This window comes from Brassica oleracea, chromosome C5, assembly GCF_000695525.1.
Source record: "Brassica oleracea var. oleracea cultivar TO1000 chromosome C5, BOL, whole genome shotgun sequence".
Taxonomy (NCBI): Eukaryota; Viridiplantae; Streptophyta; class Magnoliopsida; order Brassicales; family Brassicaceae; genus Brassica; species Brassica oleracea.
This window is the reverse complement of record NC_027752.1, coordinates 906,620-931,832: the sequence shown is the minus strand read 5'-3', so window position 1 is coordinate 931,832 and position 25,213 is coordinate 906,620. Positions and strand designations below refer to the sequence as shown.

At 38.6% G+C, this 25,213-nt stretch overlaps 8 protein-coding genes and 1 pseudogene across 15 annotated transcripts; 3 read left to right on the top strand and 6 right to left on the bottom strand.

Moving 5' to 3' along the window:
• Nucleotides 1-57: 57 nt before the first annotated feature.
• On the top strand, nucleotides 58-1,638 carry LOC106343108 (BSD domain-containing protein 1). Its single transcript, XM_013782240.1, has one exon. It carries the CDS (start codon nucleotides 119-121, stop codon nucleotides 1,412-1,414), a length of 1,296 nt encoding a protein of 431 aa, XP_013637694.1. The 5' UTR covers nucleotides 58-118; the 3' UTR covers nucleotides 1,415-1,638.
• On the bottom strand, nucleotides 1,614-2,559 carry LOC106344219 (the record flags this gene model as incomplete). The annotated part of the gene is given in 3 exon segments (XM_013783632.1): nucleotides 1,614-2,087; nucleotides 2,090-2,163; nucleotides 2,261-2,559. Coding segments are annotated over 3 exon segments (831 nt in total), but the record flags the coding sequence as incomplete, so codon positions are not given.
• Nucleotides 2,560-3,022: 463 nt separating this feature from the next.
• Nucleotides 3,023-4,298, top strand: LOC106293135 (sm-like protein LSM2). The gene is made up of 3 exons (XM_013728805.1): nucleotides 3,023-3,215; nucleotides 3,357-3,515; nucleotides 4,028-4,298. Exons 1-3 carry the CDS (start codon nucleotides 3,213-3,215, stop codon nucleotides 4,145-4,147), a joined length of 282 nt encoding a protein of 93 aa, XP_013584259.1. The 5' UTR covers nucleotides 3,023-3,212; the 3' UTR covers nucleotides 4,148-4,298.
• Nucleotides 4,299-4,408: 110 nt separating this feature from the next.
• On the bottom strand, nucleotides 4,409-5,452 carry LOC106344218 (putative uncharacterized protein DDB_G0292636). The gene is made up of 3 exons (XM_013783631.1): nucleotides 5,375-5,452; nucleotides 5,017-5,286; nucleotides 4,409-4,941 (listed from the first exon to the last, which is right to left on the bottom strand). The coding sequence occupies exons 1-3, from the start codon at nucleotides 5,442-5,444 to the stop codon at nucleotides 4,409-4,411; spliced, it is 873 nt and encodes a 290-aa protein (XP_013639085.1). The 5' UTR covers nucleotides 5,445-5,452.
• Nucleotides 5,453-5,780: 328 nt separating this feature from the next.
• On the bottom strand, nucleotides 5,781-9,069 carry LOC106295596 (isoamylase 2, chloroplastic). Its single transcript, XM_013731534.1, has 2 exons — nucleotides 8,905-9,069; nucleotides 5,781-8,509 (listed from the first exon to the last, which is right to left on the bottom strand). Exon 2 carries the CDS (start codon nucleotides 8,438-8,440, stop codon nucleotides 5,858-5,860), a length of 2,583 nt encoding a protein of 860 aa, XP_013586988.1. The 5' UTR covers nucleotides 8,441-8,509; nucleotides 8,905-9,069; the 3' UTR covers nucleotides 5,781-5,857.
• A 1,011-nt stretch (nucleotides 9,070-10,080) lies between these two features.
• Nucleotides 10,081-12,812, bottom strand: LOC106295045. 4 transcript variants are annotated; one of them, XM_013730813.1, is made up of 9 exons: nucleotides 12,705-12,812; nucleotides 12,460-12,521; nucleotides 12,230-12,365; nucleotides 11,516-12,138; nucleotides 11,263-11,436; nucleotides 11,065-11,181; nucleotides 10,804-10,983; nucleotides 10,656-10,702; nucleotides 10,081-10,583 (listed from the first exon to the last, which is right to left on the bottom strand). In XM_013730813.1, the coding sequence occupies exons 2-9, from the start codon at nucleotides 12,505-12,507 to the stop codon at nucleotides 10,277-10,279; spliced, it is 1,632 nt and encodes a 543-aa protein (XP_013586267.1). In that variant the 5' UTR covers nucleotides 12,508-12,521; nucleotides 12,705-12,812; the 3' UTR covers nucleotides 10,081-10,276. The 4 variants fall into 4 exon arrangements, with proteins under 4 accessions (XP_013586267.1, XP_013586270.1, XP_013586268.1 ...); XM_013730816.1 differs by having other exon boundaries at nucleotides 11,516-11,647; nucleotides 11,693-12,135; nucleotides 12,230-12,521; nucleotides 12,705-12,762; XM_013730814.1 differs by having other exon boundaries at nucleotides 12,616-12,707.
• Nucleotides 12,813-12,970: 158 nt separating this feature from the next.
• On the bottom strand, nucleotides 12,971-16,465 carry LOC106295046 (transcription initiation factor IIE subunit alpha). Of its 3 annotated transcripts, none has more exons than XM_013730817.1 (11): nucleotides 16,276-16,465; nucleotides 15,964-16,035; nucleotides 15,746-15,868; nucleotides 15,444-15,564; nucleotides 15,231-15,344; nucleotides 15,015-15,124; nucleotides 14,733-14,916; nucleotides 14,193-14,387; nucleotides 13,725-13,946; nucleotides 13,397-13,601; nucleotides 12,971-13,308 (listed from the first exon to the last, which is right to left on the bottom strand). In XM_013730817.1, exons 2-11 carry the CDS (start codon nucleotides 16,014-16,016, stop codon nucleotides 13,202-13,204), a joined length of 1,434 nt encoding a protein of 477 aa, XP_013586271.1. In that variant the 5' UTR covers nucleotides 16,017-16,035; nucleotides 16,276-16,465; the 3' UTR covers nucleotides 12,971-13,201. The 3 variants fall into 3 exon arrangements, with proteins under 3 accessions (XP_013586271.1, XP_013586273.1, XP_013586272.1); XM_013730819.1 differs by having other exon boundaries at nucleotides 13,397-13,559; XM_013730818.1 differs by having other exon boundaries at nucleotides 16,353-16,457.
• A 747-nt stretch (nucleotides 16,466-17,212) lies between these two features.
• On the bottom strand, nucleotides 17,213-20,751 carry LOC106293239 (putative DUF21 domain-containing protein At1g03270). 3 transcript variants are annotated; one of them, XM_013728893.1, is made up of 13 exons: nucleotides 20,423-20,751; nucleotides 19,854-19,930; nucleotides 19,640-19,723; nucleotides 19,448-19,561; nucleotides 19,124-19,207; nucleotides 18,911-18,982; nucleotides 18,675-18,742; nucleotides 18,478-18,565; nucleotides 18,320-18,393; nucleotides 17,883-18,249; nucleotides 17,720-17,766; nucleotides 17,561-17,618; nucleotides 17,213-17,431 (listed from the first exon to the last, which is right to left on the bottom strand). In XM_013728893.1, exons 1-13 carry the CDS (start codon nucleotides 20,661-20,663, stop codon nucleotides 17,327-17,329), a joined length of 1,479 nt encoding a protein of 492 aa, XP_013584347.1. In that variant the 5' UTR covers nucleotides 20,664-20,751; the 3' UTR covers nucleotides 17,213-17,326. The 3 variants fall into 3 exon arrangements, with proteins under 3 accessions (XP_013584347.1, XP_013584348.1, XP_013584349.1); XM_013728894.1 differs by having other exon boundaries at nucleotides 17,731-17,766; XM_013728895.1 differs by having other exon boundaries at nucleotides 17,339-17,431; nucleotides 17,691-17,766.
• Nucleotides 20,752-22,166: 1,415 nt separating this feature from the next.
• Nucleotides 22,167-25,144, top strand: LOC106344217 (annotated as a pseudogene).
• The last annotated feature ends 69 nt before the right edge of the window (nucleotides 25,145-25,213 follow it).

Here is a 25,213-nt window from a genome sequence, read left to right as displayed (position 1 = left end):
GTTTTCTCTGAAAACATTATTTAATTAAATAAAATACGAATTAAAAAAAGACAAAACAGTTTGTATTAGAAGCAATGTTCTGTAGTAAAACCATCCGTTAAGATCTGAGCTTTCCGCCATGAATTTCTTCACCTCCGTCTTCTCCGACGACCCAGATCCTCCGGAAACCGAATCAGAGTCCGAGGAGCAATCTAATCCCAAAGAAGACGACGGAGGAGGATGGAGCTTCGGTGGTCTGATGAAAACAATAGCCGACAGATCCGAGTCCGTGATCGAAACATACCGGCGAGATCTAGAAGAGTTCGGGACAGGTTTAAAGAAAGAGATCGAAGTCGCGCAGGGATCGCTCGGCACCGTGGGACACGCCATCGACGAGCTTGGGAGCACGGTGATAAAAGGCACGGCTGAGATCATCGCTCATGGCAAAGAAGCGATCTTAGCCGCTGGTGATAACGAATCCGATTCTTCTGATAACAACAATAGCGGTAGTAACCGTCGCGATAGCTTTAGCTCGAAGCCGTATAGTCGTTTCGATGCTCAGGTTCGCGCTGTTCAAGGGGATGTCAGTACTTATAGCGAGGAGCCTGAGGAGGATTCAGATGAGTACAAGAAGTGGGAGTCTGAGTTTTCTCTGGAGGAGAAAGGTGAGGAGATGGAGATGTTGTTGGAAGGGAATGGGGAGATGAGAGGAGTGTATAAGAGGGTTGTTCCTGGTGTGGTTGATCATGAGACGTTTTGGTTTAGGTATTTTTATAAGGTTTATAAGCTTAAGCAAGCTGAGGATTTGAGAGCTAATCTTGTGAAACGAGCAGCTTTGGATGATGAGGAAGAGTTGAGCTGGGATATTGATGATGAAGAGGAAACCAGCGAGATAGTTACCAAAGATGTTTCAAGGTTGAAACTTGAGGGGAGTGATGATACTGGTAGTGGAGACGTGAAAGATGCTGTGGCAAGTGCAGATTCAGTGGCTGAAGTGAGCAATGTTGGTTTGAAGACAGACACAGATTCTGAGGAGAAGAAGGAAACTGGTAGTGAGGAAGTTACGGAATCAAAAATAGTTGTTGATGCTTCTCCTCCTCCTGCAGCTGATAAGTCTCCAGTTCAAGATTCGGACAAAAGACACGAGGCTGTTCCAGAATCTGATGAGAGTGCTCCATCCCAACAAGACTCGGATAAACCAGATGGTGCTGCTTCTTCATTAGCTCAAGGTTCAGGTAAGCCAGATGGTGCTGCTTCTTCAACAACTCAAGAAGAGGATTTGGGATGGGACGAGATAGAGGATATGAGTAGCATCGATGGAAAGGAAGCGAGTAGAGCTTCTGGTGGTAGTCCAAACAGAGCAGAGCTGCGTAAACGGCTGAGTGCTGCAGAGGAAGATGAAGACTTAAGTTGGGACATTGAAGATGAAGACTGAAGAATCATCATTCATCACCATCATCAAAAGCTTGATCTAGTTTCATAGTGGTGTGCCTTTCCCTCCTACAGTACTTGTTTTTGTAAGTTTCTAGAGATTTGCCTCCATTCATCTGTTGTTTTCTCTTTAATGTTCTGTTTAACTTGATTTGAATATATATGCAAACATTCGATTTGATCTCAAAATAGTGCGACTCCAAGTCAGAATTAAAACATTCAATGAAACCTAAGTGCTACCATAATGATAACTGTTGCAGCTCTCAAGTAAACATCTTTGATTCTACTCTCAATTCTATTTGTAATTTCTTCGCCTTTGATCACTTTGCTATTGATACCGACTATGGCTTCCCTGAGCCTACTCACCGCCCAGGAGAGCAATACCAAACTTAAACAAAGGCCAGCTTCGAAAACCTTGTTTGCACAAAAGGGCACTCTCCCGGAAGCAGCAGTACAGACCACAGAGAAGAACACGGCAATGCCGGTTCCAGCAAAGGCGATTGACAGCTGAGTCAAAAGCTCAGAGAGGTCTCCACATGATGATTTCTTCTTAAGAGATAGCATTGTGGTTTGTCTGTGTTGTTCACTGCCTAGCATCAACGAGATGAGGCTCTCACACGCGTGGAGGTGGTTTCTTTTGTAGAGATCGTTCTCTCTGTCTCTCAGCTTTGGGTGGACCTAGTTTTCGGAGGAGCTACATCAAGATTAACCTCGTCTGGCTGCAGTGTCTCTATGAGTACCTCACTGTCTAATCTGTTGAACAAGAGAGAGAGAGAGAGAGAGAGAGAGAGAGTGGAAGATGAGATTTCGTAGACATGGATCAAAGTTGCAAATGAAGAATTAAAATTACCTCGAAAACTGCGGTACAAGGCGTGAGAGCTTCCTCCATCTAGGTGACTTCTTCAACTTATGAAACTTTGCTGTATTAGAGACAATATCACTCAGCTCAGGTCTGCTGCTACTTGAGAAGAGGATTTGAGCATCTGGAGTGATGGAGAGGTGTGGGTTAAGCATCATGAGGTCCAAAAGCGGCTTCACTGGTTCTTGATTCAAGTCAGATAATAGAAACATATCAACACCTCTTTCTTTGAGTTCGTTTTCTGTAGTAGATAAAAGGAACTCAACTACCTCCTCTTGTCCTGTCTCTATAAACACACAGAATCAGTTCCTTGAGTTGGATAGCTATGAGAAGCCATATAGAACCTGAACTCGTAGTCTTTGTTATTTTCTCTTCTTCGTCAGCAATAACAAATATATATATATATATATATATATAAGCGCCACCAGAGAGATATTAGGTGAGTTTGTGTTTGGCTTTGGGTGATTTGGAAAAGACACACCTGGAGTTTTTAAATAATTTTAGTAAGGAATATAAGAATCTGTATTTTAACTTTTAACTAAAAAAAAAAAAAGTTAAGAACGGGCTCTTAAACCTCTTATTTAAGAATCGGTTATTAGTCTTTTTAGTTAAAAGTTAAAAGGCGGTTCTTATATTCCGTTAAGAACTTCATTCTAAAAACTCCTAATAATCGTGCTCTGCCAGCCTCTATATTACTTTAATTATCAAAAGCGTACCCAATATTATTTAGTAATTACATAGCTATACCTTTTTGTTTCGTATACAACAAATTGACCCAAACAGATCATTAGGGTATAAACTACTCTCACGCGAAGTCTTTTCACTTCAACCTTCTTTGTTGAATTTGCGAGCAGAGGAAGGAAGGAATCAATCTGCAGAGACAGAGAGAGAGAGAGAGAGAGAGAGAGAGAGAGAGAGAGAGAGAGAGAGAGAGAGAGAAACAATGGTAAAGTTGTATGCTTTCTTCATGAATCTGATTTTTTTTTCGATTTCTTAATTTTTGACCGAACAAAAGTCTCTTCTTTCGGAGATTTTAGGGTTTTTGATTTGTCTTTTTTTTTGTGATTTTGTCTGGGTGGTGGTGTAGTTGTTCTTCTCTTACTTCAAGGATTTGGTGGGACAAGAAGTGACGGTTGAGCTGAAGAACGATTTAGCAATCAGAGGGACACTTCACTCGGTTGATCAGTACCTCAACATCAAGCTCGAGAACACTCGTGTTGTTGATCAGGACAAGTACCCTCACATGGTAAACTCTTCTTTTTTTTTTTTCTCCTCCCGATTACTTTAGTCTTTAAGAGGGAACTTTATTTTCTTTGTTTTGTGTGTTTGATTTGTTCTTTAGTAGCAAAAGCTGTGACTTTGATTTTGATTTCTGATGTTAGAGTTGGTCTCTCTCTCTCTCTCTCTCTCTATTTACATCTCGTGTTCGTGTTTTTTTTATTATGACCAACATTGAGAAGCTTTTAAAGTGATATAGGTTAGTAAACTGTTTTGGTACCTATTGACATGTTTTATCTAGATGTCTGCTTGTATTCTGCAATTAAATTTGTGTACCACTGAGATTTGTCAAGTCTACTCACAAGTTAAAGTACTTAACAATTTGTTTGTGGAGTGATGATACTCAATGTTTAAAGCTTAATCTATTTTTTTTTTTTTTTTTTAATCTCTGGCACTCAATTTCTTTCTTATCACACAGTTTAAGACTCTTCTCAAAGAGTATTTTTGCTTATGTTTTTTTCTCTTTGTTGAATTGTGTAGTTGTCGGTGAGAAACTGTTTCATCAGAGGATCAGTGGTGAGGTACGTGCAGTTGCCTCCTGATGGAGTCGATGTTGACTTACTTCACGATGCTGCTAGAAGAGAGGCCAGAGGTGGATGATTCCGCCACAACCGTTGTATCTCTCCAAACTTTTAATCTGTTGATCAACTAGACTCGAAACTTTTTTTCTTTTTCTTTTTCATGTAATGGCTTTGATGTTGAATGAATCTAGTTCCAATCTCTCTTTATCAAAGGATATTCTGTTTTCTCTTTTTATCTCTTTGAAGAAAAATACATTTAGAGCCTACAAAGAAATGCCTTTAGTTTTTTCTTCTGTTAGATAAAAAAGCAGAACAGAGGAAAAATGATTAAAGAGGAAACTTAGATAAAGAAGTAAGAGTAGTTGTTTCGGTGGGTAGTGTAGTTGTCTCGGTAGGTAGTGTAACGTGTGATAGGATTAGCATCTGTTAACGGTCTGCTTTGCCAATAGGGAGGATACATAGCTGCCATAGGAGGATATGGTGACATTATAGCACCTCTGTACATTGCAGCTGCTGGATTCATGGTTTGGTATGGTTGAAACGGACCACCACCACCACCAGCACATTGTCCATACATTGGCCCCTTTGCAAATGCTGGATACAAAACTCTCGGTGGTGCGTACATGTTCCACGGGTTTGAAAGGTTGGGTGGACCGTGGTACATAGACCTAGCGGTTTGATAGGGAGGGTTGACGCTGCACAAGTTTTTGCCATGACTCTTGTCTTTCTTTGTACTCTTGTGTCGCCATGTTATGATGCTCGACTCCTTTTTATCTTTCACATCTGAAGTTCCTTTTTCCTCGTTGGTATCTGTTTTCGGATCCCCCTTCTCTGTGTTCTGTTTTTGTTTCTCATCCTCTCCATCAGCCTCCTCTGTTCATCAGAAAGTCAAGAAACTTTAGAGTTGTGAACTTTTAAACTTCTGGTGGGAACAAAGACAACACTCACCTTTGAGTTTCTTCTTCATCATCTTTGCTTTAGCTTTGCATTTTTTGCAGCGACCGACGCCCTTCTCCTTCTTATCCTTCTTGTCTGAAGCTTCCTGAGATCCTTTATCTTCTTCGGCTTCTGTCTTAGGATTCTCATTCTCTGGAACTTTCTCCTTTTTGTCTTTCTTGTCTGAAGCTTCCTGAGATCCTTCTTCTTCTTTGGCATCTGTTTTCGGATTCTCATTCTCTGGAACTTGCTTGCTTTCCACGGTCTCCTTATCAGAGTCCTCTGTTCATCAGAGCGTCAAAAACTTTGGACTTGTAAAACTTTATTATTTAGTACTAATAAAACTTCTGATGGGAACAAAAACACTAACCATTGAGTTTCTTCGATTTCTTCATCTTCTGTGATTTATCCTGAGATTTTGGGGAGCTACCATTGTTCATTTTTGCAGATGCTTTCAAAGACAAACAAAAGAGAATGAGAGAGAGAGTAACTTTCTCGGCTTTTACTTTATAGAATCTGTTATGTAACGGCTCAAGGTTACAAACCCTAAGCATCAAATCTTATCTTATCTTACACTAAATGAAAGAAATATATTATCTTTATGCTCTTAAATCATTGAGAATATCTTTCTTTCCATATATATAATGAACTAATAAAAAGGTTAATCTTCTGAATCCATAAAAGGCATGTGTTATGGACATCTCTCTTAATAGAACCGGTGATTAAGCTTTGGATACCAGAGAAGTTTAATGTATATCAGATATTGTGGAAAGTCATTGATTTGATTAAATATTCTTATTTCAAACATGATAACACAATCTTTAACATATACAAAGATCATAGTTTTGAGTTTCTAAGCAGTAGCATTGATGGTTTCAAAAAGAGTACAACTGTACGGCTTCATCTCATACATCACTGGTTGATTCATCTCTTCTTCTTCTTCTTCTTCTTCTGCTACAACGGTCTCTCCTTCAACAGAGAAAAAACCTGGGAAAGGAAGAGCTGTGTCCACCAACCGCCTCCATTTCCTTCCACTAGGAAGTGAAGGCAAGATAACATTCTCAGGTTGATCACTTGCATTGAACCCAATAAACAAGTCATTGTTCTTTGGCTCGGTTGGCTCAACCAGTGAAGCCGTTGTTTCTTCCTCTGTCTCAGCTTTGATCTCCAACGCCAAGAATTTGGAACCAGGGTCTTCCCACTTCGGAGTAGTCTGGTCGTTTGCATACCAAACAATGTTCTCAGGTTTCAGAAAGTCTCTCCTCTGAAACACATCGCTTCTCCTTGCTCTAACCGAAGTCATGAATGAGATGAACTGTGTGATCTGCACACCGAAAGCTGAAGCCAACATGTTCCAATCAAAGGCCTTCCGTGATCCCAAGCCCTTTGTAGAGACTCCACATTCATCTCCCATGTTGAGCACAGGGATTCCAAGTGAAACGTACTGTATAAACAAGAAGTTGCGGATTTGCTTCAGCCTTGTCTGAAGAACGGCTGATTTGTTCGTTGCTCCTTCTTCCCCACAGTTCCAGCTCAGCTCTGAGGCCACCTCAGGGCCACTGAAACTGACTAAGTCAACGAGAGAGAATCCTGAGTTTCTTGAAATGTAGTTGAAGGAGAAAGCTGGACCTCTTCCATCAGTGAATACGTCACCACTTCCACAGATTCTTGTCGCCAAGTCGCTAAGAAGGCCTCTTCCCCTCAGAAAGTTCCTCACATTCCGACAGTATCTTGTATTCACTTCCCCCCATCGCTTCCAATGAGGGAACCGTACTTCCTTTGGCATCTTCATGTCATGTGGATCCCAACAATCAGCAATGAGCTTTCTCCCAGCCAGGAGAGGATCGAAAGAGATAGCTTCAACCAAGGGAGGGCGAGAAAGATGTTCACCGTGGACGCCTCTCAAGAGAGAGGAAGCATTGATGAAAGAAAACCCATCTACATGAAACTCAGTCACCCAATAACGCAGGCTCTCCAAAACCAACTCCTGGACAACGGGGAAGTTACAGTTCAAGTAACTTTTGGAATCTAAATAATAACAACTGTCATCAATTCCATGGAGAGCTCCAGAGTCAGCAGTATGTGTGAAAACTACTTCCAGAAGCACCTCAATCCCCTCGCTGTGCAGTCTCTTCACCATCTCCTTCATTGAATTGGAAGGTCCATACATGTCCATGGGTGAAAAGAAATGAAATGGGAAGTAAGGACCTTGTTGCTCGGAGAAGGAGAAGATTGGCTCCAAGAGAACAGCATTGGCTCCAAGTGTTTTCAAATGGTTTACTCTCTCAGCTACACCGGTAAAAGTCCCTGCTATGTTAGTTGGCAACTTGGAGGACTTGTGTTGTGTAAAACCTTTCACATTCAAACGGTAGACATTGAGTTTCTCCAGTGGTATGTTTGGAGATGCATCTCTTCCCCAATCAAAGGAAGGGCTTTTGGATAAGCTTCCAAGAAACTTCTGAGAGATGGATTTTTCAATAACTCTGGCATAAGGATCCAAAACAATATCTTCAGCTTCAACTTCTTCTTCAGAGTGACAACAGTACCCATATCTAACAAACTCCCATGTCTTCTCAACTGAAGCATGCCAGACATCACCTGTTCTGTTGACGTACGGATCAAGATCAAGCTCCAACGCAGGTTTATCCGTTGTGGTGTCATCATACAAGCATAACACCACGCTCTTTGCATTTCTTGAAAAGAAGGCGAAGTTCCATGAGTTATCATCATCTGGTCCAGAGGAGAGGCCTAGTGGCAATGGATGACCAGCAGTGAAACCAACCGGGACACAGAATTTTATGTCCCTGTGAGTCAGCATTTCAAGACCACCATTCGGATTCTTCAGCCGGAAGGATAGGTAGAAAGGAGATTCTTTCCCATCAAACTCTAGCCCAAGCTTTGACTCAGACAAGGATCCTTTCACAAAGGGAGTTTCCGTTGTGTGGGTTTGTGAATCTTGAGAGAAGCTTTCGAAATCCAGAGGCAAGAAACAAGAAGAGTCAGACCTGTAGACACCCCAAACCATCACCAGACTACTACTACTCTTGTTGTCATCATCACAACCACTTAGCTCCAACGATGAGACATAGACCATGATACTGTACTTATCTCTCTTATTTTCGACTTTAACTTTGACAAGAGCACCAGACTTGGTCCGGAACGAGTAGGAGGTTGTTACCTTCTTTAAGTCATCGACCTGAGCACTTCTTGCAGATATCTCTTCCTTCAGCTCGGTAGAAGTTTTTGAAGCAAGAATCTTACTCAACCGATGATAACTTTGCAGCGCACTTGTAACTCTCAGGGTCTTGGATCCACGTTTAGTCTTGTTATTACACGTTGAGAAACAGGTGGAAGGAAACCTCCATGCTTCAGTGATGCCATTGTTAAGAAGACAACAAGATCCTCCTATCCCAACTGATGGTGACCAAACAGCCATTTTTTAAGATAAAGTCACAAAGCTTCTCCCTTTTTCCCTAAATTTTAACAATCTAGGCAATGAATATCCCTGAAAGCACAAGTAGAAACAACAAATCTCTTATGTTATTATTGTTAAGAAGACAGATCAAACACCAAAGCTGAACTCTTTTATTAAAACTGAATGAAAGAGACTAGAAAACAAATAACATAAATTAAGAAAATTTGATCTGAGATTGCAAAGATTTTAGTATCGAATCAGCTAAACATCTTAAAACTAAAATCACACAAAACCCAATTTAGCAAAGTTTTCCCCTTTTTAAAAATGGGCATTTCACCTTGAAGGAAATGAGGTAGTAGAACTAAGATTAACAACAAGCCCCAGTGACCAAGATAAACAGAAACACTTTAGGGAACAAAAGAAAGCGTAAAGAAGAGACAAAGGTGTTCATAAAAAAAAATAAAAATAAAGAGAGTCGAGCTTACTGTCGCATCAACGCCACTGAAGCAGAACACGAGCTTCTAAGATGGGATTGAGACATGGATATCTGAGAATACGCATCCGTGATGATGAGATTGAGTGTGTCCGTCAGTTTCTGATATTTTTGGGAGTGACTGAAAAGGTTTTGTCTTTTTGCATTTTTTTTCAAGTTTTATGGCTTCTCTCAACGGACCGCCCAAGTTTAAAGCCTTTTTTTCTTTTTGTTTGGTTTCGATGTCTAGGCCTGTGTAGGTCCCACCATCTCCTAAAATAAAATATAAATATATTTATCGATTATTTTAAATCTTTAATATGTTTGTAGGAATATTATGTCAAAATGTGTGAGTTGAAAATCGTGGGCGTTCGGGTATCTGTTTGGATTCGGATCGGGTATTTTGGATATTCGGGTATTTCGGTATAAGAATATAGAACCCGTTCGGGTATTTTGACATTTCGGGTCGGATTCAGGTTTTTCACTTCGGATTCAAATATTTTCGGATATATCAGATATCCGAACTCCAAACAATTTTTTTTTAAAAAAAGACCTGTTTTGAAACCATTTCCAAAACATAATACAAACATATAACTGTGCACAAACAAGTAAATCAAACCAAACCTCTACTGAACACAAACAAGTAAACTACGTTGCATTCCTCTGCTTGTAATAAACTTTACAACCAAACATCAAACAAAATCAACAAACTTTTACGCATCATACAAACTGAATCAAACTTCTAATCATCGCAAAATCAAAACAAATGAAAGAAATTGAAAAAAAAATCGACAATTAATACTTGTTCGGTTTCTCGACATCACTGAGTAAGAAAAAAAAGATGAGTATTTAAGGTTTCCAGTTTGTTAATTTATGAGATTAAATCTTAACCACTTAAGAAGAATCTAGGAAACATAATTTTCGGGAACACTAAACGATTTGTATGATGTTTGAGTATATTGCACGACACAATTTTGGGAAAGGGAATAAATCATAAATGGTAAGGTTTTGGTTATGTTCGGTTATGTTCGGGTATTGGGTAATAACCGATCGGGTTCGGTTAACCGAAAAGAGATAGGATGAAAACCGATCGGGTATTTGACACTAACCGAACCCGAACCGAACCGCTTACTTCGGGTCGGGTTCGGGTATCGGTTATTATGCCCACCCCTAAATGAAAATTTTGAAATACTGAGAAAAACTATATACAACAGCTCATAAATGATCTGGTTCGAGTTTCAATCACACAGAGAATCCATAGCTCTTATAAAATCCTTGATCCAAATATGGTCGCAAATCCATTTTATTCTTCAAGTGATAGCGTTTTCTATATCAATACGAACCCTATATGTACATTACTTCAGCACCAAGCCACCAACCCCACCTTAAAGTTCAATATCCTTGTCAAAGATGTCCCAACCATCTTCAAGAAGCTCTCTACAATCATTTTTCAATTTGTCCATGGTGGAAGATGCTTCTTCGTCTTCTTCTTCTGGGCTCTTGTTCTTGCTAGAGGAGGTTTTAAGCATTCCATTCAACGGCTCAGCAGGAGTCTCAAGCACCAAGCTCCTCACCGATGATCCGCATGAACTAGTCAGGCTTGAGGTGCCTGCCTTTTTTGGTATTGACACTCGGTTGTCAAATTTTTCTTTCAGCAGCTTCACATCTTGACATATGACAGAGATTTCTCCTCTGCTCAAAGAACCAAGCAGAGATTAGAGATCCATTTGAAACAAATATCCGCAGGAAAAGAATGGGACTTACTGTAAGGAATCAACGACCTGACCACGATCCATAAGAAACTCGAGAAGCTGCAGTGGCCGCAAAAGGAAAAGAGTATGGGGAATGAGAAGCATATCTTACACAAAGAGGAACTTTTATCGGTAGAGTTTATTTAGGAGTGATTTTTTACCTTGGAGTTTTGCTCTGCCTCTTGCTGAAGAAGCTTTGATTCTTCGACTACTTTCTCCATGATGGCTTCTTGTTCAGCAAGTGCCTTAAGTGTAGAGTCTTCTTTTGCTTTCTTTTCTTGCTCAGCAGCCTTTTTCATCTCCAATGCTGCCGCTAGCCTTATCTCAAGAGTTTCACGCATCTACAAAGAACATACAATTTAGATAAAATCTCTCTTCAGTGTGAAACAGAAAAAAAAAAATAGTTAGCTGATGTAACATGCCTCATCAAGGACAGCAAGAGATTTGTTTCGTTCTTCTGATAAGTTGAGCAATCGGTTTTCAAGCTCTTTTGCTTCTGTTGCTAAAATTGACTTCTCTCCATACACTTCTCCAGCATTCTGCAAACATCATAGCAAATTAGTTTTTCATTACCCAAAAAAACAAAAAAAAAGTCAGCACAGGTAATATAAAAGCCTTACAATGTCATTGGCTTCCTTGGCATGTTTCAGCATGTTCTTGAACTCCTCAACCTTTTCAAGAGTATCCAAACCTCCCCTAGCAGCTTCTGACTCTGACTTCTCCGCATCCTTCTCTTCAAGTTCAACTTCTTTCATCAGATTCGTGACCGAGTCCATCACAGCTAGCAAGGTTTTCTACATCATTTGCAGGACGGAAAAAAAGAATCATGTCTCAGTAATCAGTATCAATCACAGGCTTAAAGAGCGTCAGTACCTTGTTAGTTTTGGCGTCTTCGATAATCTCTTCAAGGTGATCAACACTGCATCCATGAGTTGATGAGCTAAATGCACCACCTACTTCAGTATCTCCATTTACACTTGTCACTGAACTTTTTGATTCAGTGTCACCGTTTTCACTGGCCACTGAACCCTTCCCCACTTCAAAACATGATCCCTTCTCTGCAGCGTTCAGTGAACCAATGCTAGTGATTGAATCTTCTGCTTGATTCCAAGTCATATGAAAACCAAGCTTTTGCCGAAAATCTCTAGTCGATTCGGCGTTGTCTTGTGGGAAAACTGAGGCAAGATGATCCTCTGTCACGTGCAACAAGTCAATCTGTGGTGGTGGGAGGATCGGACTCGGAACATCAAAACACTTTCCAAAGAAATCATAGTTGCCAAGCTCTTGTCCTGGAGCTTTTCCTAAAGACTGGACTTGCTCCTCACTTCCGACATCTTTGTGGCAAACAACACCAGGACCAACATTTGGTAGCGCACTTGGAGCAATGGTATCGTGGACACGACGACCAGTAACCAAGGGGATAGTTTCTGAAGAAGAAGCTACAAGCAAAGCGTCGTGGTTGTACTTGGAAACAGCATCTTCCAAATCACGTTCTACTGCAATGTTGGAAAGGCGATCAGTATTATCAACAAGAATGACAAAACCTTGAGGGAGGGTGTGAATGTACAAGAAAGAACAGCAGCATACTTGGAGAAGACTTGGTCCGAGATTGAGTAGAATCAGTGGGCAAGGAGGGAAGAATCTCGGAGAGAACCACAGAAGCAGCCTCATCAGGATCCTTGGGATGTTCAATTGCAACAGCCCTCAACATTCGTGCATCAACCTGCAAGTGGAAACATTTTTTGTACAGTGTGGGGGCTTCGGATAAGATTTTACAAAACATAAAAAAAAAATCTTCAAGTTTGTTTTTTTTTTACCTGAGGAAATATCTGCGTAAGAGATCGATAAACAGAAGTGAAGCCCATCAATGAAGTAAGCTCTGCAGAAAAAACAAGAACCATCATCAAAGGGTTAAACTTTATCAAGTGATATGCAGAGAGAGAGAGAGAGAGAAAAAACACACTAAAACTCACAACTCTGCTATCATGAAACGATCAAACAATACGTCAAAACACACACACAAACAGGGGGAAAAAAAAACTAAATTTAGAAACCGACGTACGATTCAATTTCCTCGATTATATTGTGTGGTTTCCAGAGACGAACGAAGCAGATAGCACAAGAAGAACAAGTCAGTTTGCTTTTCTCGTAATTATTACGAAGGAAAAGAAAAAAAAAACAGAGGACTAGAGGGTATTTTGGTCAGGACATTGACTTTGTGACTCTCTCGGCGAATTTTCATTATTGGCTTCTCTTCTTCTAAGTCCAAAAATCAATTTTAAATCTTTACTGTTTGATTATCATTAGATTTATCAATTTACGATATAATAAAAGGATAAATTTGAAACTACTTGGAATTTTTATAACCGAACACACTGGTATGTGTCGTCCAAAACTATTTTTTGTTTCATCAGATGCATCAATCAACCTTTTTGTTTAGTCTGAATCGACGAGTTATATTTGGTGTATATGATGATGATGACATCACACCTTCTTATAGCGCACAAGACAGTTCACAATCGACCTTATTGAATGAGCAATGGCTGATCCCTTTCCTATTCAGCCTTCTTCCCAGTCGATGTCTTCTTCCTCTTCTTCTTCTTCACCACCTGAAGCCTCTGCTGCTTCCACATTCAAGTCCACCTTGTAGTTTCCATTTCCTGCAACTGCATTTTTTACATGTTTAGTAGTAATCCCTTTGTTTTAATAATATGATCAATCAACTAGATACTATATGAATTTTATTGTACTTACCTGGAACTGGAGCCACTTCTTCTTCCCATTCATCTTCTTCCTCTTCGCGTTTGGACTTCATACCAACCTGACGATCTGAGGATGTCGAAGCCAACTCACTGTCAGGGGCTACTACTTCACCTCCAGATTCTTCTCGTCTCTGCTTCTGTGCTAGATCTTGCTGCTGCTGTATCAGAGCAGCGTAGTAAGCTTTGAAATACTCATCCTGAATTTTTAAAATATGACAACAAAAAAAAAAAAAAAAAAAAGAGAGGAAAAAATGTATCAAGATTATTTCTGTGGAAATTAAAATAGAAGCAAAGAATATCCCTAAAAGCAATAAACAGACCTTCAACAAATCTTTATCATCGCCACTTTCCATGGCTGACTTCTTGTCATCTGAAAGTTTCGATGAGCCGACATCAACTTTTGCTTCATGTCTCATCTCTCCTCTTTGTTCCTCCGTCAGATTCATTCCTTGCTTTATCATCCATGGAGGCAAGACTTTCAGACTAGAATCTCCACCGTTGGACGTGACATCCTCTTTTCCTTCACCAAGGTTAACCTCAACCTAGCCACGTAAGATAATGAAAGTGGGAAAATCCAGTTAAAACTTTGAAGTAAACTACTTCCTCAAAACGAAACTACATTGAACCACCAGCTTTTATAGCACAGTATAAATTTGCGGATTGATACGAGCTTCAACATGAGCAAATGGAAAAAGAAAAGGGACATTCCATTACAACATCATTGTCTCATCTTCCATAATAGCATTGAACTTGTAATATGCAATTGAGAAATGTAAATGATTAATCACCTTCGTCTCTCCGAGAAACGGCATTGGTGTTGAACCATACCCACCCTGTGATCTCAAAGGATCGTTAGGGTTAAGCTCGCCATTTTCACGAGCAGCAATAGCTGCACGAGCCTCCCATGCGATAAGAGATCCAAAGTCGGGAACTGGCAGGTCTTTTACTCTGTTAATTTGATCCATCAGAGGTTTTATTTGAACCTGCAGTTTATACTCCGATTGTCAGTCGCTAAAAACAACAACGTATAAACCAACATCACCTAGAGAAATTTTGTAAACCTCTCTCTCACCTTCTTCGTAAGCCAGAAAAAGAATAATACATAATCAACGCTAAGTAACCTTAATATCGCATCAACCACAAAGTTACCATGAACAACATCACAACCACCAAGGACACATCTAAGTTCAGCTACTCTTATTTGCAGTTTCTACCATTGTTCAATTAAAATATGGTCTCCAAGATAAACTAATTTAGATTATAAATTCTAGTGCATTAACAAAATTTCTAGAATACTGAAGTGAGAAGATAAAACAGTATACAAATACCTCCATCTTCTGAAGCATATCTCTTAGTTTTTCCCGCCGCCGTCTCCTTGCATTATCATCTCCATCTGCTACTTCTTCTGAAGTTAGCTTGTTACATTCCACGACCAATTCACCATTGCAGTTTTCGCAGTGAAACGCATCGTCTTCCATAGAAATTAATCTCAAGGCATCCAGTGCATTATATCTAAATTAAAAACGAGAAACATATTCAGGTTTAGTGAGCATTATACAATTCATAAAAGTAGAGCATTTTATAAGGACATAAAGAGCAACGGACTTTACTTTCTTTGGCAGTTAGGACAGCCATACTCCTGAACAGTATTCTTATCTTCTAGTTCATCTTTGAGCTTCTTTTTCATCCGGTGCAGTTTATAGCGAACGATATCATATATCTGTGAAAGAGAAGACGTGCAAGTTCAATAACGTACAGGGCGGTCTGATTTTAGAAGGTAAAAATAGCAAACTGAAAACAATTAGTATTAGGGAGATGAAGCAGACCTGTGGATAATTGAGGCAGCAATACGAGTGGGTATGGAACTTAACCTTGTCCTCTGCTCGACCACCAGTTGTAGCAGCTACTGCAACACTATACATCTTCGCACCTTTTGCAGTCTATTAATAAGATTTAGAATCAATAAAAAAAGCAGAGTAAGGAAAAAAGTGACAAGCAAACAAAACAAGAAAATAGTTTTTTTTTTTTTCTGCACAGACCTCTTTCCTGTGGTCACGCATGATCAAGTTCTGTTCTTCAAAGTGTCGTATTATTTTTCTAAGCTGCTTGGCGTGCAACTTCAACTCTTTAGCCAAGTCCTCTTCTCTAACCCATTGCTTCCTACCAGAAATGAAAGCCACAGCGGATTTAAAAAAAAAAAAACAAACTAAGCAGTATCCACATTAACATCACATAATCAATCAAAAGTGTCCAAAAGAAAACCTATCGTTACTCACACAAAACTGGACTTAGAAAGTTGTTTGGAAAATACTACAAGGAAGAGATAAGGTAACACACAAACCTGGTAAGCTCATCCAGGACCACAACGGCAATCCCTCTGTTGTCACTCCTTGCAGTTTTCTGCTGGTTATCGCTTTTGGTAGTATAATCATCATAGAAAGCCCTTGCTAGAAGCCTCACCAACCTACAAAAATTAATGCAAAAAAAGAACAATTGAATAACGGCAGAGTTTGAACAAAGACTTTAGAGAAAAGACATTAAAAATAAAAAAAAAGATACTTGATAAAGGGCTCGAGCACGACTGTTTTCAGCACTGGGCCCTTGTTATCCATGGAATTAACAAACCAGACACTGCCATTCACCAAGTCAACGAAACGGTATATCGTGTTAGTACAGCAGATTGGAACTTAATACAGAGCTCAAAAATCCATTTTTCACAAAGATTGAAGTTTTTGATTCCAAACCAAATCAAACAAACACAAGGGAAGTGGGGATATGTTTCAGAAAATCAAGAGCTCAGCTAATTTCTAAGAAACCCTAATCAGGCAATACGAAAAATGGGGAATAGAAGCAGCAGCAGAGAAAGCATACCCGCGAGTGTTTGTGGGTATAAAACAATGAGATGTACAGTCACAAGATCGGAATTGATGAAAATCGACGGAGCTTACCGGAGAGAAGAGAAAGAGACCGCGGCGCTGAGCGAGAGCGATGAACAAGAAGACACGGCGTCTCTCTCTCTCTCTCTCTCTCTCTCTCTCTCAAATGTTTTTAATCTCTTCTTACTCCTACGATGATCAACTGTTTAAGAGAGTCGGGTCTTAAGCCCATTGAGATGGAATCTTTTAATGGGCCCTCTTAGACTCCCAAAATATTTATTTTTTAAGAAAATTGTTTATATATTAACTTTTAATACTGACAAGAAAATATTGGTTTTTAACATAACATATATATATATATATAGAGAGAAATTTTGGAAAGTATTTGCTAATTAAAATTATGTATTTTTATTTTCTCATTTTAGTTTTTTTTTCTTTTCAATAGTATACAAATAATTTTATCATAGAAAAAAACTGAGTGGACTCTCATTTGTCCTATGTGTTTACAATATGGATTTTTAATTAAAATGTTAAAGTATATATACTTTATGATTCCATAAAAATTAATAAAAATTTACACTAAAATAATTACAACTCTTAAATTTCAGAATCGACCATATATTTCCGTCATTTTTTATGGACTAGGAAGATGGACATGCTTGTAATTATCAACTTTCTAAATTCAAATATATAGAGCATATCACATGAAACAAGAGAAATCGCCAAATTTGTTAAGAGTATGAGAACTAATTGGAAAATGTTGTCTTCTTCTTGTATGTATTTGCATTGTTAAGATGATTCATCCCCGTTGGGGTAATACCGAACACTACTTCTTCAAAAACAGAACAAGTCCCATTCCCATATCGATCAAACCATTGATACTCGTTTCGGCATGTGCAACCTGGTTTAGAAAACTCTTTTATTATCCTTTTCATTATTTCAACTTCGTATAGACATAAACATACAACAACGTACGTGTTTTAGAGACTTGATACACAATTTAATGAGAAAGGTCTAAACACACAAAAATTTTATCTATCTGATTCTTATAGAAGAGGCTCTGTGATTTTTGTTGTGTAATTCTTCGTACTTCTTGCTTCTTTCCCCACAAGCTTCTTCACGGTTACTCCTCCCTTGCTTTGACGATACTCCTGTGAAACACACACAAACACAGTCATACATCTCCCTCGCTACAAAAGTAACCCCGTCAAGTCTTTTTTTTTTTTTTTTTTTAACTTTGATTCAGTAGATATCAAGGATTTGATATGTTTCTTGCTTACCACTGGCGAAGCACGTGCTATGGATGATACAGCCGCTGCTGCGGCCGCCACTCGTACTCTGAAATGATATCAAAATATGATTCAGTTTTACCTTTTTAGTGAACCTTTGGTAAACTATAGAGTCACTAACTCAGAAGTAAGCAAATATCATTGAGATACTTTTTATGTACATCAATGTAAACGTCGGTTTCATCCACGATATCTGCCTGCATTTCCATATAGGCAACATGAGTACTTTTGAAGTTATGCACATTAGTCATGTGACATGACTAAAACGCGCAGGCAATGATCAAATCAGAAAAATAATTGTACAAGATCATACTTGTAGAAGTTCTTCAAAGACATCTTCTAACGTGATGATGCCAATAACTTCTTCATCCTCGCTATCTTCCAACATACACGGCAAGTCCCTTGTCACAATTCCGTTTTGTTTGAAATTGTTCCCTCTATTTTCCACATGCTTTGGTGCTTTATCAATATCGACAACAACAACATCATCCTTAAGCAGAGGAGTTATCAAATGAGGACTCGTGTATAAGTTAATATTTTCTTTTGGTGTTTCCTCATGACTCAGCAACTGCATACTCTTCTTTTTATCTTTGTCTTTGACTTTGACAACCGCAGCCATGTGACTGCTTCCCTTTTGAAACTCGTTGAGAATATCATACAATGGCATGTCTGATGGAACCCTGCAAAGGCATAACGTTTTCATGAGGAAACACATATGGCTAGGTAAAGCTTCAAGGATGCAAGAGATACCTTGGGATCTTCCTGATGGAAACAGAACTTATGGGTGTCTCTGCTTCCGCTCGTACAGTTAAAAGACTCTTCACCTATGTAATATCAACATATACATAAATAAGTAAATCTAATAGAATTTAATGAAATGAAGCAGTGCAAGAGTTTCAGAGGAACACCAATAAAAGCCCAATGATGTTTTTTGGATTCCCTAAGTAGACAGGGATTCGACTATGGCCTTTGGATAGTATTTTTCCAATTGTTTCCCTGCATATTTACAAAGGTGAAAAATAGTTTAACTCTCTAACTTGTATTACAGCGTTGATTTTTCAACTAATCAGCCAACTGGAGTTTTTCAAATCCACTCTTAACTCACCAGTCTAACTTTGTAGTTACATCCAAGGAAAATGTTGATTCAATTGGCGTCATAGCCTCCTCAGCTGTCTGAACTTCCAGGAAATGAAAGCATATGAATAAGATCAATGAAAAAAAATATATATATATAAATATGTTCCAGACTAAACCCGGACTAATGGCTTATAGGCAAACCATTTCAGTTAGAACATAACTAATTCAGATTAGTATGCATGCATGGCTAATACAAGTCGTTACCTTCTCGCTCAAATCCAGGGCTCCGCTTATAATCATTGTTTCCTCGTGTGTCAGTTCACCTCCCTTACCAGCCTATGTTGGAGAGAAACAGCATGTCAAATGGAAGCTGGAAATAAAATTACTTTCTATAATCAAGTCTTCACAAATCAGACATGGTTCACAGAATATTATTATGTGTGTGTTTTTCTTATTATATCATAAACCTGAAACTACCTCTTGGCTGTGAATTGAGACGAGAGCTTTCAGCTGAGCTCGCCTAAACAGTGTGTTATTATGCCCGATCACGGCATCAAGAACCTGAGCCATATTAAAAAAAAAAAACGTTGATAATAATTAAGTAAACAACCACAGCTACATTATACTCTGGCATCTATAAATGCATCAACTTGTCTAGGGTAATATAATCAATGCAATTAGCTTCTTACTTAATAACAGTGCTAAAGTAAATGCAAGGTTTCAACAAATTTCCTGTCTTTTTGTGGGTTGTTGATATTTAATGATCTGACAAAGACGGATTGGTAAAACAACAAACATCACCTTTCCAATAGGGTAAGCAATGGGATAGCAGATTATCATCAAAATGCGAACCAACCACAAGAAATTAGCGCCAACAGCAAGTCCATATCTCGAGCATATAGCTTGTGGAATGATCTGGTAGGAAACATTATAGTTGGAAAGTGCTGAATAGAAGACAAACTAACACCAAGAATAGATAATAAAGAAAGTTACCTCTCCAAAGGCAAGTACAAAAGTAACTGAGAGTAAAACAGCCACAAAGGGGTGAAATATCTTATCCAAACATATAGGAAGTGCCTGAAAAAGGAATAAAAACAAAAGCATCAAGTACCAATTTCATTGATTCCCATATCAAGTATTCCACTGATTCTGAGGTGCACAAAGTTGGTAACTTATCTAGGGTAAAACTAAAATCAATTTTTTTCACCTCCATGGCAGCTGCATTGCATAGAAGCAGAGTCACAAGAAGTTGATGCTGCTTCTTAACCACCGGTAAAATAGCAGCTACAATATCAAAAAAAAACAAAACAAATTCACGTAAGTTCTTAACTCATGATTTGACACTTTTTTTTTTTTTTTTTTTACATTTTTCGTCTAAGAACCGGCTCTTAGCATGATTAACCCGAGCTCTTAATTTGGGGTTATTAACTCATGATTTGACACTTTTTTTTTACGCTTTTCGGCTAAGAACCGGATCTTATATCTCTTATTTAAGAGCTGGTTCTTAGCTTTTCTTAATTAAAAGCTAAGAAACGGTTCTTAACCGAAGCTAAGAACTCCACTCTAAGAACCCGGGTTAATCGTGGTCTATATCTTATTTAAAAGCCGGTTCTTAGTTTTTCTTAGTTAAAAGCTAAGAAACGGTTTTTAACCGAAGCTAAAAACCACACCCTAGAACCCGGGATAACCGAAGCTAAAAACCACACCCTAATCAAGCAAGTAATTTTAACCTAAGCAGTGAATATTTTTAACCGCGCGCGATCAAATAAAACTTACCGGCCTGCTTTTTCTCCGCGGAGGAGCCACTCTGCTGGAGAATCTCAAGCTCGACGAGACCAAGGGACATTAGTCCGAGCGTGAGTCCAGACATTATCCCGGCGAAGAGAACGAGGAGACACGCCACGCCGACGACGGCGAACCACCAAGGCGAACCGAATACAATGTCTTCCGCCTCAAAGACGAAGCTGTTCAAAGAATAAGCTGTTTTTACCAACGCCACCATGCTAAGAACAACCATTTTGACGCCTTCTTGTTCTTCTCAAGCTTCGATTTGGTCGCTGGCAGAGAGACAACGAGAGAGAGAGGGGGTCTTGTGTGTATTGTTTGTTGTGATGTGTGAAGTTGTTTTCATTTTAGGAAGAGAAAGACGATGAATGGCGCTTGATACGTGGATTCATGGAATACTGACATGTCAGCATTCAACATGCGTTAATTTTTGTTTTACTTTTCCAGTTGTTTTTTTTTGTAACTACTTTTCCAGTTGTTACTCACTTCACATGCGTTTCTTTCTTTCTCTCTTTAATTGATTTCGTTGACTAGTGCTACCTTATTCTCCCTCCGTTTTCATGTGTCATTTTAAACAATTTTTTTCCTTAAAAAATAAATTTTGTTTTCAATTTTCAATGCAAAATTTATTAATTTTATACAAAATTTTATTTTTCTATTGGTTGAAATATAGTTAGGTGTATATAGGTAATAGTGTTTTTTTTAATAGAAAATGTACAAAATTAATTGTTTTCTTAATCCGTGTGCCGAAACTTAAAACGACACTTATAATAAAACAGAGTGAGTAATTTCTTTTTGGCAACGTGATAAATATGAATTACTGAGCTATCATATGATATAAAGTCTGTATTTATCAGCCCCTACACCGGTTTTAATGCCCCAAGATGGATACAGTTATTTAACTCTTGAGATCTTCCATAATTCTCCTCCCATTTTTTAATATAAATCGTTTTAAAATTGTGCACATAGATTAAAAAAATCATTAATTTTTTATATTTTCTAAACAAAAACATCATTAATTATGTACCTAGCTACAAATCAACCAATAATAAAATAGAAATTATATTATCATTTGTCATATAATATTAAATGTTAATAAATTTTACATAGAAAACCGAAAGCGTCATATAATTTAGAACACAAAAATTTATCTAAAACGACTTATACTAAAAACGGAGGGAGTATCATCCGGTCGTTGTGAAATTTTTTAAAATTGAAGTATTCAATTTTTTTTAAGAAAATGCTGCTGGGAAGAAGAATAGGAAAAAACAAAAAATGTTAAAATAAGAAGCTGACACAAGTGTTGTGGGATAATAGTATTAATATAGTTTCAAAATCCTAAACTAATTGTCATTACGAGATAACCCAAAAGGATCAAATCTTGGGAAGCTATAGTATTTTGCACTGCCCGATGCTAGTCGTATCTTGTAACATTAAAGTAAGTTTTTTTCTTAATGATCAACGTGAATGATAAATAATTGGGCACTAAAATAATTTAATCGCTATTTAATTTCCATTATTTTCTAAAATTTTCCTAACAAAAAGAAAATCTGTTATTTCACTGAAATTCAAATACCCAATAAATATGTTATCCGTTTTTTTTGGGCTATCGGAAGCTATGAATCGCGGGGTCCCCCAGCCCAATTTCCACCTGTTTCTTATCCCAGCCCAAGCCCATCGCTTAGTATCTAATTTTTATTTTTCCCCGAAATTAATTCGGATTGATTCTCTCAATCGCGCCGATAACTACAGTAGATTTCTTGCTTGTTGGATCTTCGAGACAACTCTTCTTCGTCGTCCTCGTGCTCAAGCTTCGCGAACCAGTCCTCGAGTTTGATCGGAACTTTGATTCAATTAACTGAACCCTCCTTCTCGACTTGTGATTCTCATTTGCGTCTGTGTATTTGATCAGGCAATCATTTTTACAAATTCTATTGCGTATTTTTGGTTATGTATCTGATGATTGTCACAGGATGATACAAGAGATTCTGAGGTAAATCGGAAGGAGCATTCGGGGATGTACGATAGAGAAGGCTCGTTCGTCCTCTTCTGGTACAACACTACGCTTTTGTTTTCTGTGCGCTTTGCTTGGTTTATGGATTATCTGATTCTCTGCTACGGATGAGAGTAATTGATTAGCTTTTGTTTTTATGCGTATAGTTTTGTAGAGTTATGATGTTTATGTAGGAGTTGAGATAGTGATCGTAGCTTGATTTCACGTAATGAGGAGACACTAGAACTGTGAACAACAGCTAAGAGATCAGCAGCTAGTATTCATCCGTTGAAGTTTATTTGTTTCGTTTATAGCTGAGGGTGTGCGACTTGGTTAGGCGAGGGTCTTTATTTGTGTTTATGCTCAGCCATTCTACCTTTGATCTAACACCTGTTCAGGTTACTCAATTTTCTTCCACTGTTTTCTATTTTAGAGTTTTAAATTAGGTTTTTTTTTTTTTTTCTGTGTGTATCTCTCTATACACTGCCTGTTTGTTTCTGATATACTCTCTATTTGCGCATTCTGTAAGCTTTTGCTTGGTTTCTCCGTATTATCTGCTGTGGATGAGAGTTTATTGTCAAGGATCCACTTTATTGTTGATTAAAGCTTAGTCTATTGCAGAGATTTGTAGTATATTCCTCTAAAACCTTTTATTTTTGTGTCTAGTTTGGTAGATATCTGGTGTTTTTTTGTAGGAAGTTGTGTGTATTAGAGATCTAGATTAGCTTGCTTTCAGGTATTGAAGATACACTAAAACTGTGAACAGCAGCTAGCCAGCTAGTATTCATTTCTTGAAGTTTGTTTGCTTTTTTTCTATAGCTGAGGGTGTGCCGAGGTCTTTCATGTGTTTGTGCTCAGCTAAGAGATAGTGACATACATTCTACCTTTGATCTAACACAGATGAGTTTTACAAGGCGTGTGTTAGAAAAAGATTGGAAATAAATGATGTCTGTGTGATCCACCAGCATAGTCTTTATCGAAGAAATGGATCATACTATCTTTATGTAATCTCTAGCTTCTAGCTGTTTTTTTTTTTTTTTTTTTGAGTTTGTAATTGGATTTTTGATGTTCATTACGTTGAATTACTGTAACATGTTTGACCTCTACATATCAGTTGGCTACTTGTATGTGTGTACAAGTTGCTAATGACTTCTACGCTGTTGTTGTAACGTTCAGGAGGAATGCTTGCAGAGTTTGCAGAACTGTATTGATGTAGCTTATTGACAGCACCATACCTCTGCATCTGGTACAAAACTCTTGGTCCAATACCAACTCTTCTGGAATCTGTCTCCGCCATGAAACCACCGCGGCAGAACGTCTGGGGTACTCGACGCGTTACTCGATCGATGACCAGCCCTCAGCAAATCTCGTTGCCGATTCCTGATGAACTCGTTTTCGAGATATTCTCGAGGTTGCCGTCGAAGGTGATTGCGAGATGTCGGTGCGTATGCAAGCTCTGGTCCTCCATGCTTTGCAGTCAAGATTTTATTCAGTCGTTTTTGACCAAATCTTGTGCGTGCCCTCAGATCCTTTTCTCCTGCGAAGCTAAGTTCGATATTTGCTTTTGGTCGGTACCTCAGCCTCAAAATTTGGAAGGTGACTCGTCTGCTGTAGCCGCCGCCAATCATCTTGCGCCTTTCCGCAGATACACTAGATTCTTAGGTTGTACCAATGGCTTATTCGTTTGTGGATTTGAGGGGCTGAAAAATGATTCAAAGTTCGTCACGGTGATATGTAACCCTAGCACGGGACAGTCCTTGACCTTACCAAGATTGAAGTCGAGGACGAGGTATGAAGTGGAAACATATCTTGGATATGACCCCATTGCGAAAGAATACAAGGTATTGTCAATGGCCTTTTCGCGTGTAAATAATGTTATACATCTCTGTGGACCACCAGGTTCTGACATTAGGAACTAAAAGATTGTCATGGAGGAACTAAAAGATTGTCATACATCTCTGTGGACCACCAGGTTCTGACCTCATTTGCCTTCTTCTTCCATTGCTGTATACATCTGTGGTCATTTGCCTTCTTCTTCCATGCCTATATGCATCAGTGGTGTTTTGTACTACAAAGCCGGCGCACCATGCATATCTAGTGTGGAGTATATCGTGGAGTCTATGGTCGTTTGTTTTGATTTGAGGACTGAGAAGTTCAGCTCTGTCAAGTTCTTGGGAACTTCCTGTAAAGAACCAACTCTAGTAAACTACAATGGCAAACTAGGCTTGCTTATGTCAGGAGATTCTACATATGTTAATCTAGAAAGAACAAGTAGAAGTTTTGAGCTTTGGGTTCTAGGAGACGCTGCAAAACATGAGTGGTCCAAGCATGTATACATATTACCACCTTCGTGGAAGAATATAGTTACGGAGACCATGCGCATTATTGGAATGATTGGTGATGAAATCGTATTATCCCTGTGCAACCAAAACGAGCATTTATATGTCATCTACTACAATGTCGAGAGTAAGATGATCACAAAGGTTGGAGTCCAAGGAATGGACGTGTATCGGGGTTGTTATCTCAAGACCTATCTCAACTACGTTGAGGATGTTAAGCTTTTTTAAGCATTTCAAGTGAGAGAAGTGTAGTTTTCATTTTGTGTGTTTATTTTTTTTTTTCCTTTAGCATCTTAGTTTGGAAACCCCACCTCTTGTGGATGATGGATAATAATGTTTACTATTTTGCTTAACGTGCAGATCTATTATTATGTTGTTTTATTTTTGTGTGTCGTTTTGGTCTGGATGGAGAAGAATATTGAGTTACATTCTTCGAGATGATCGAGAGAG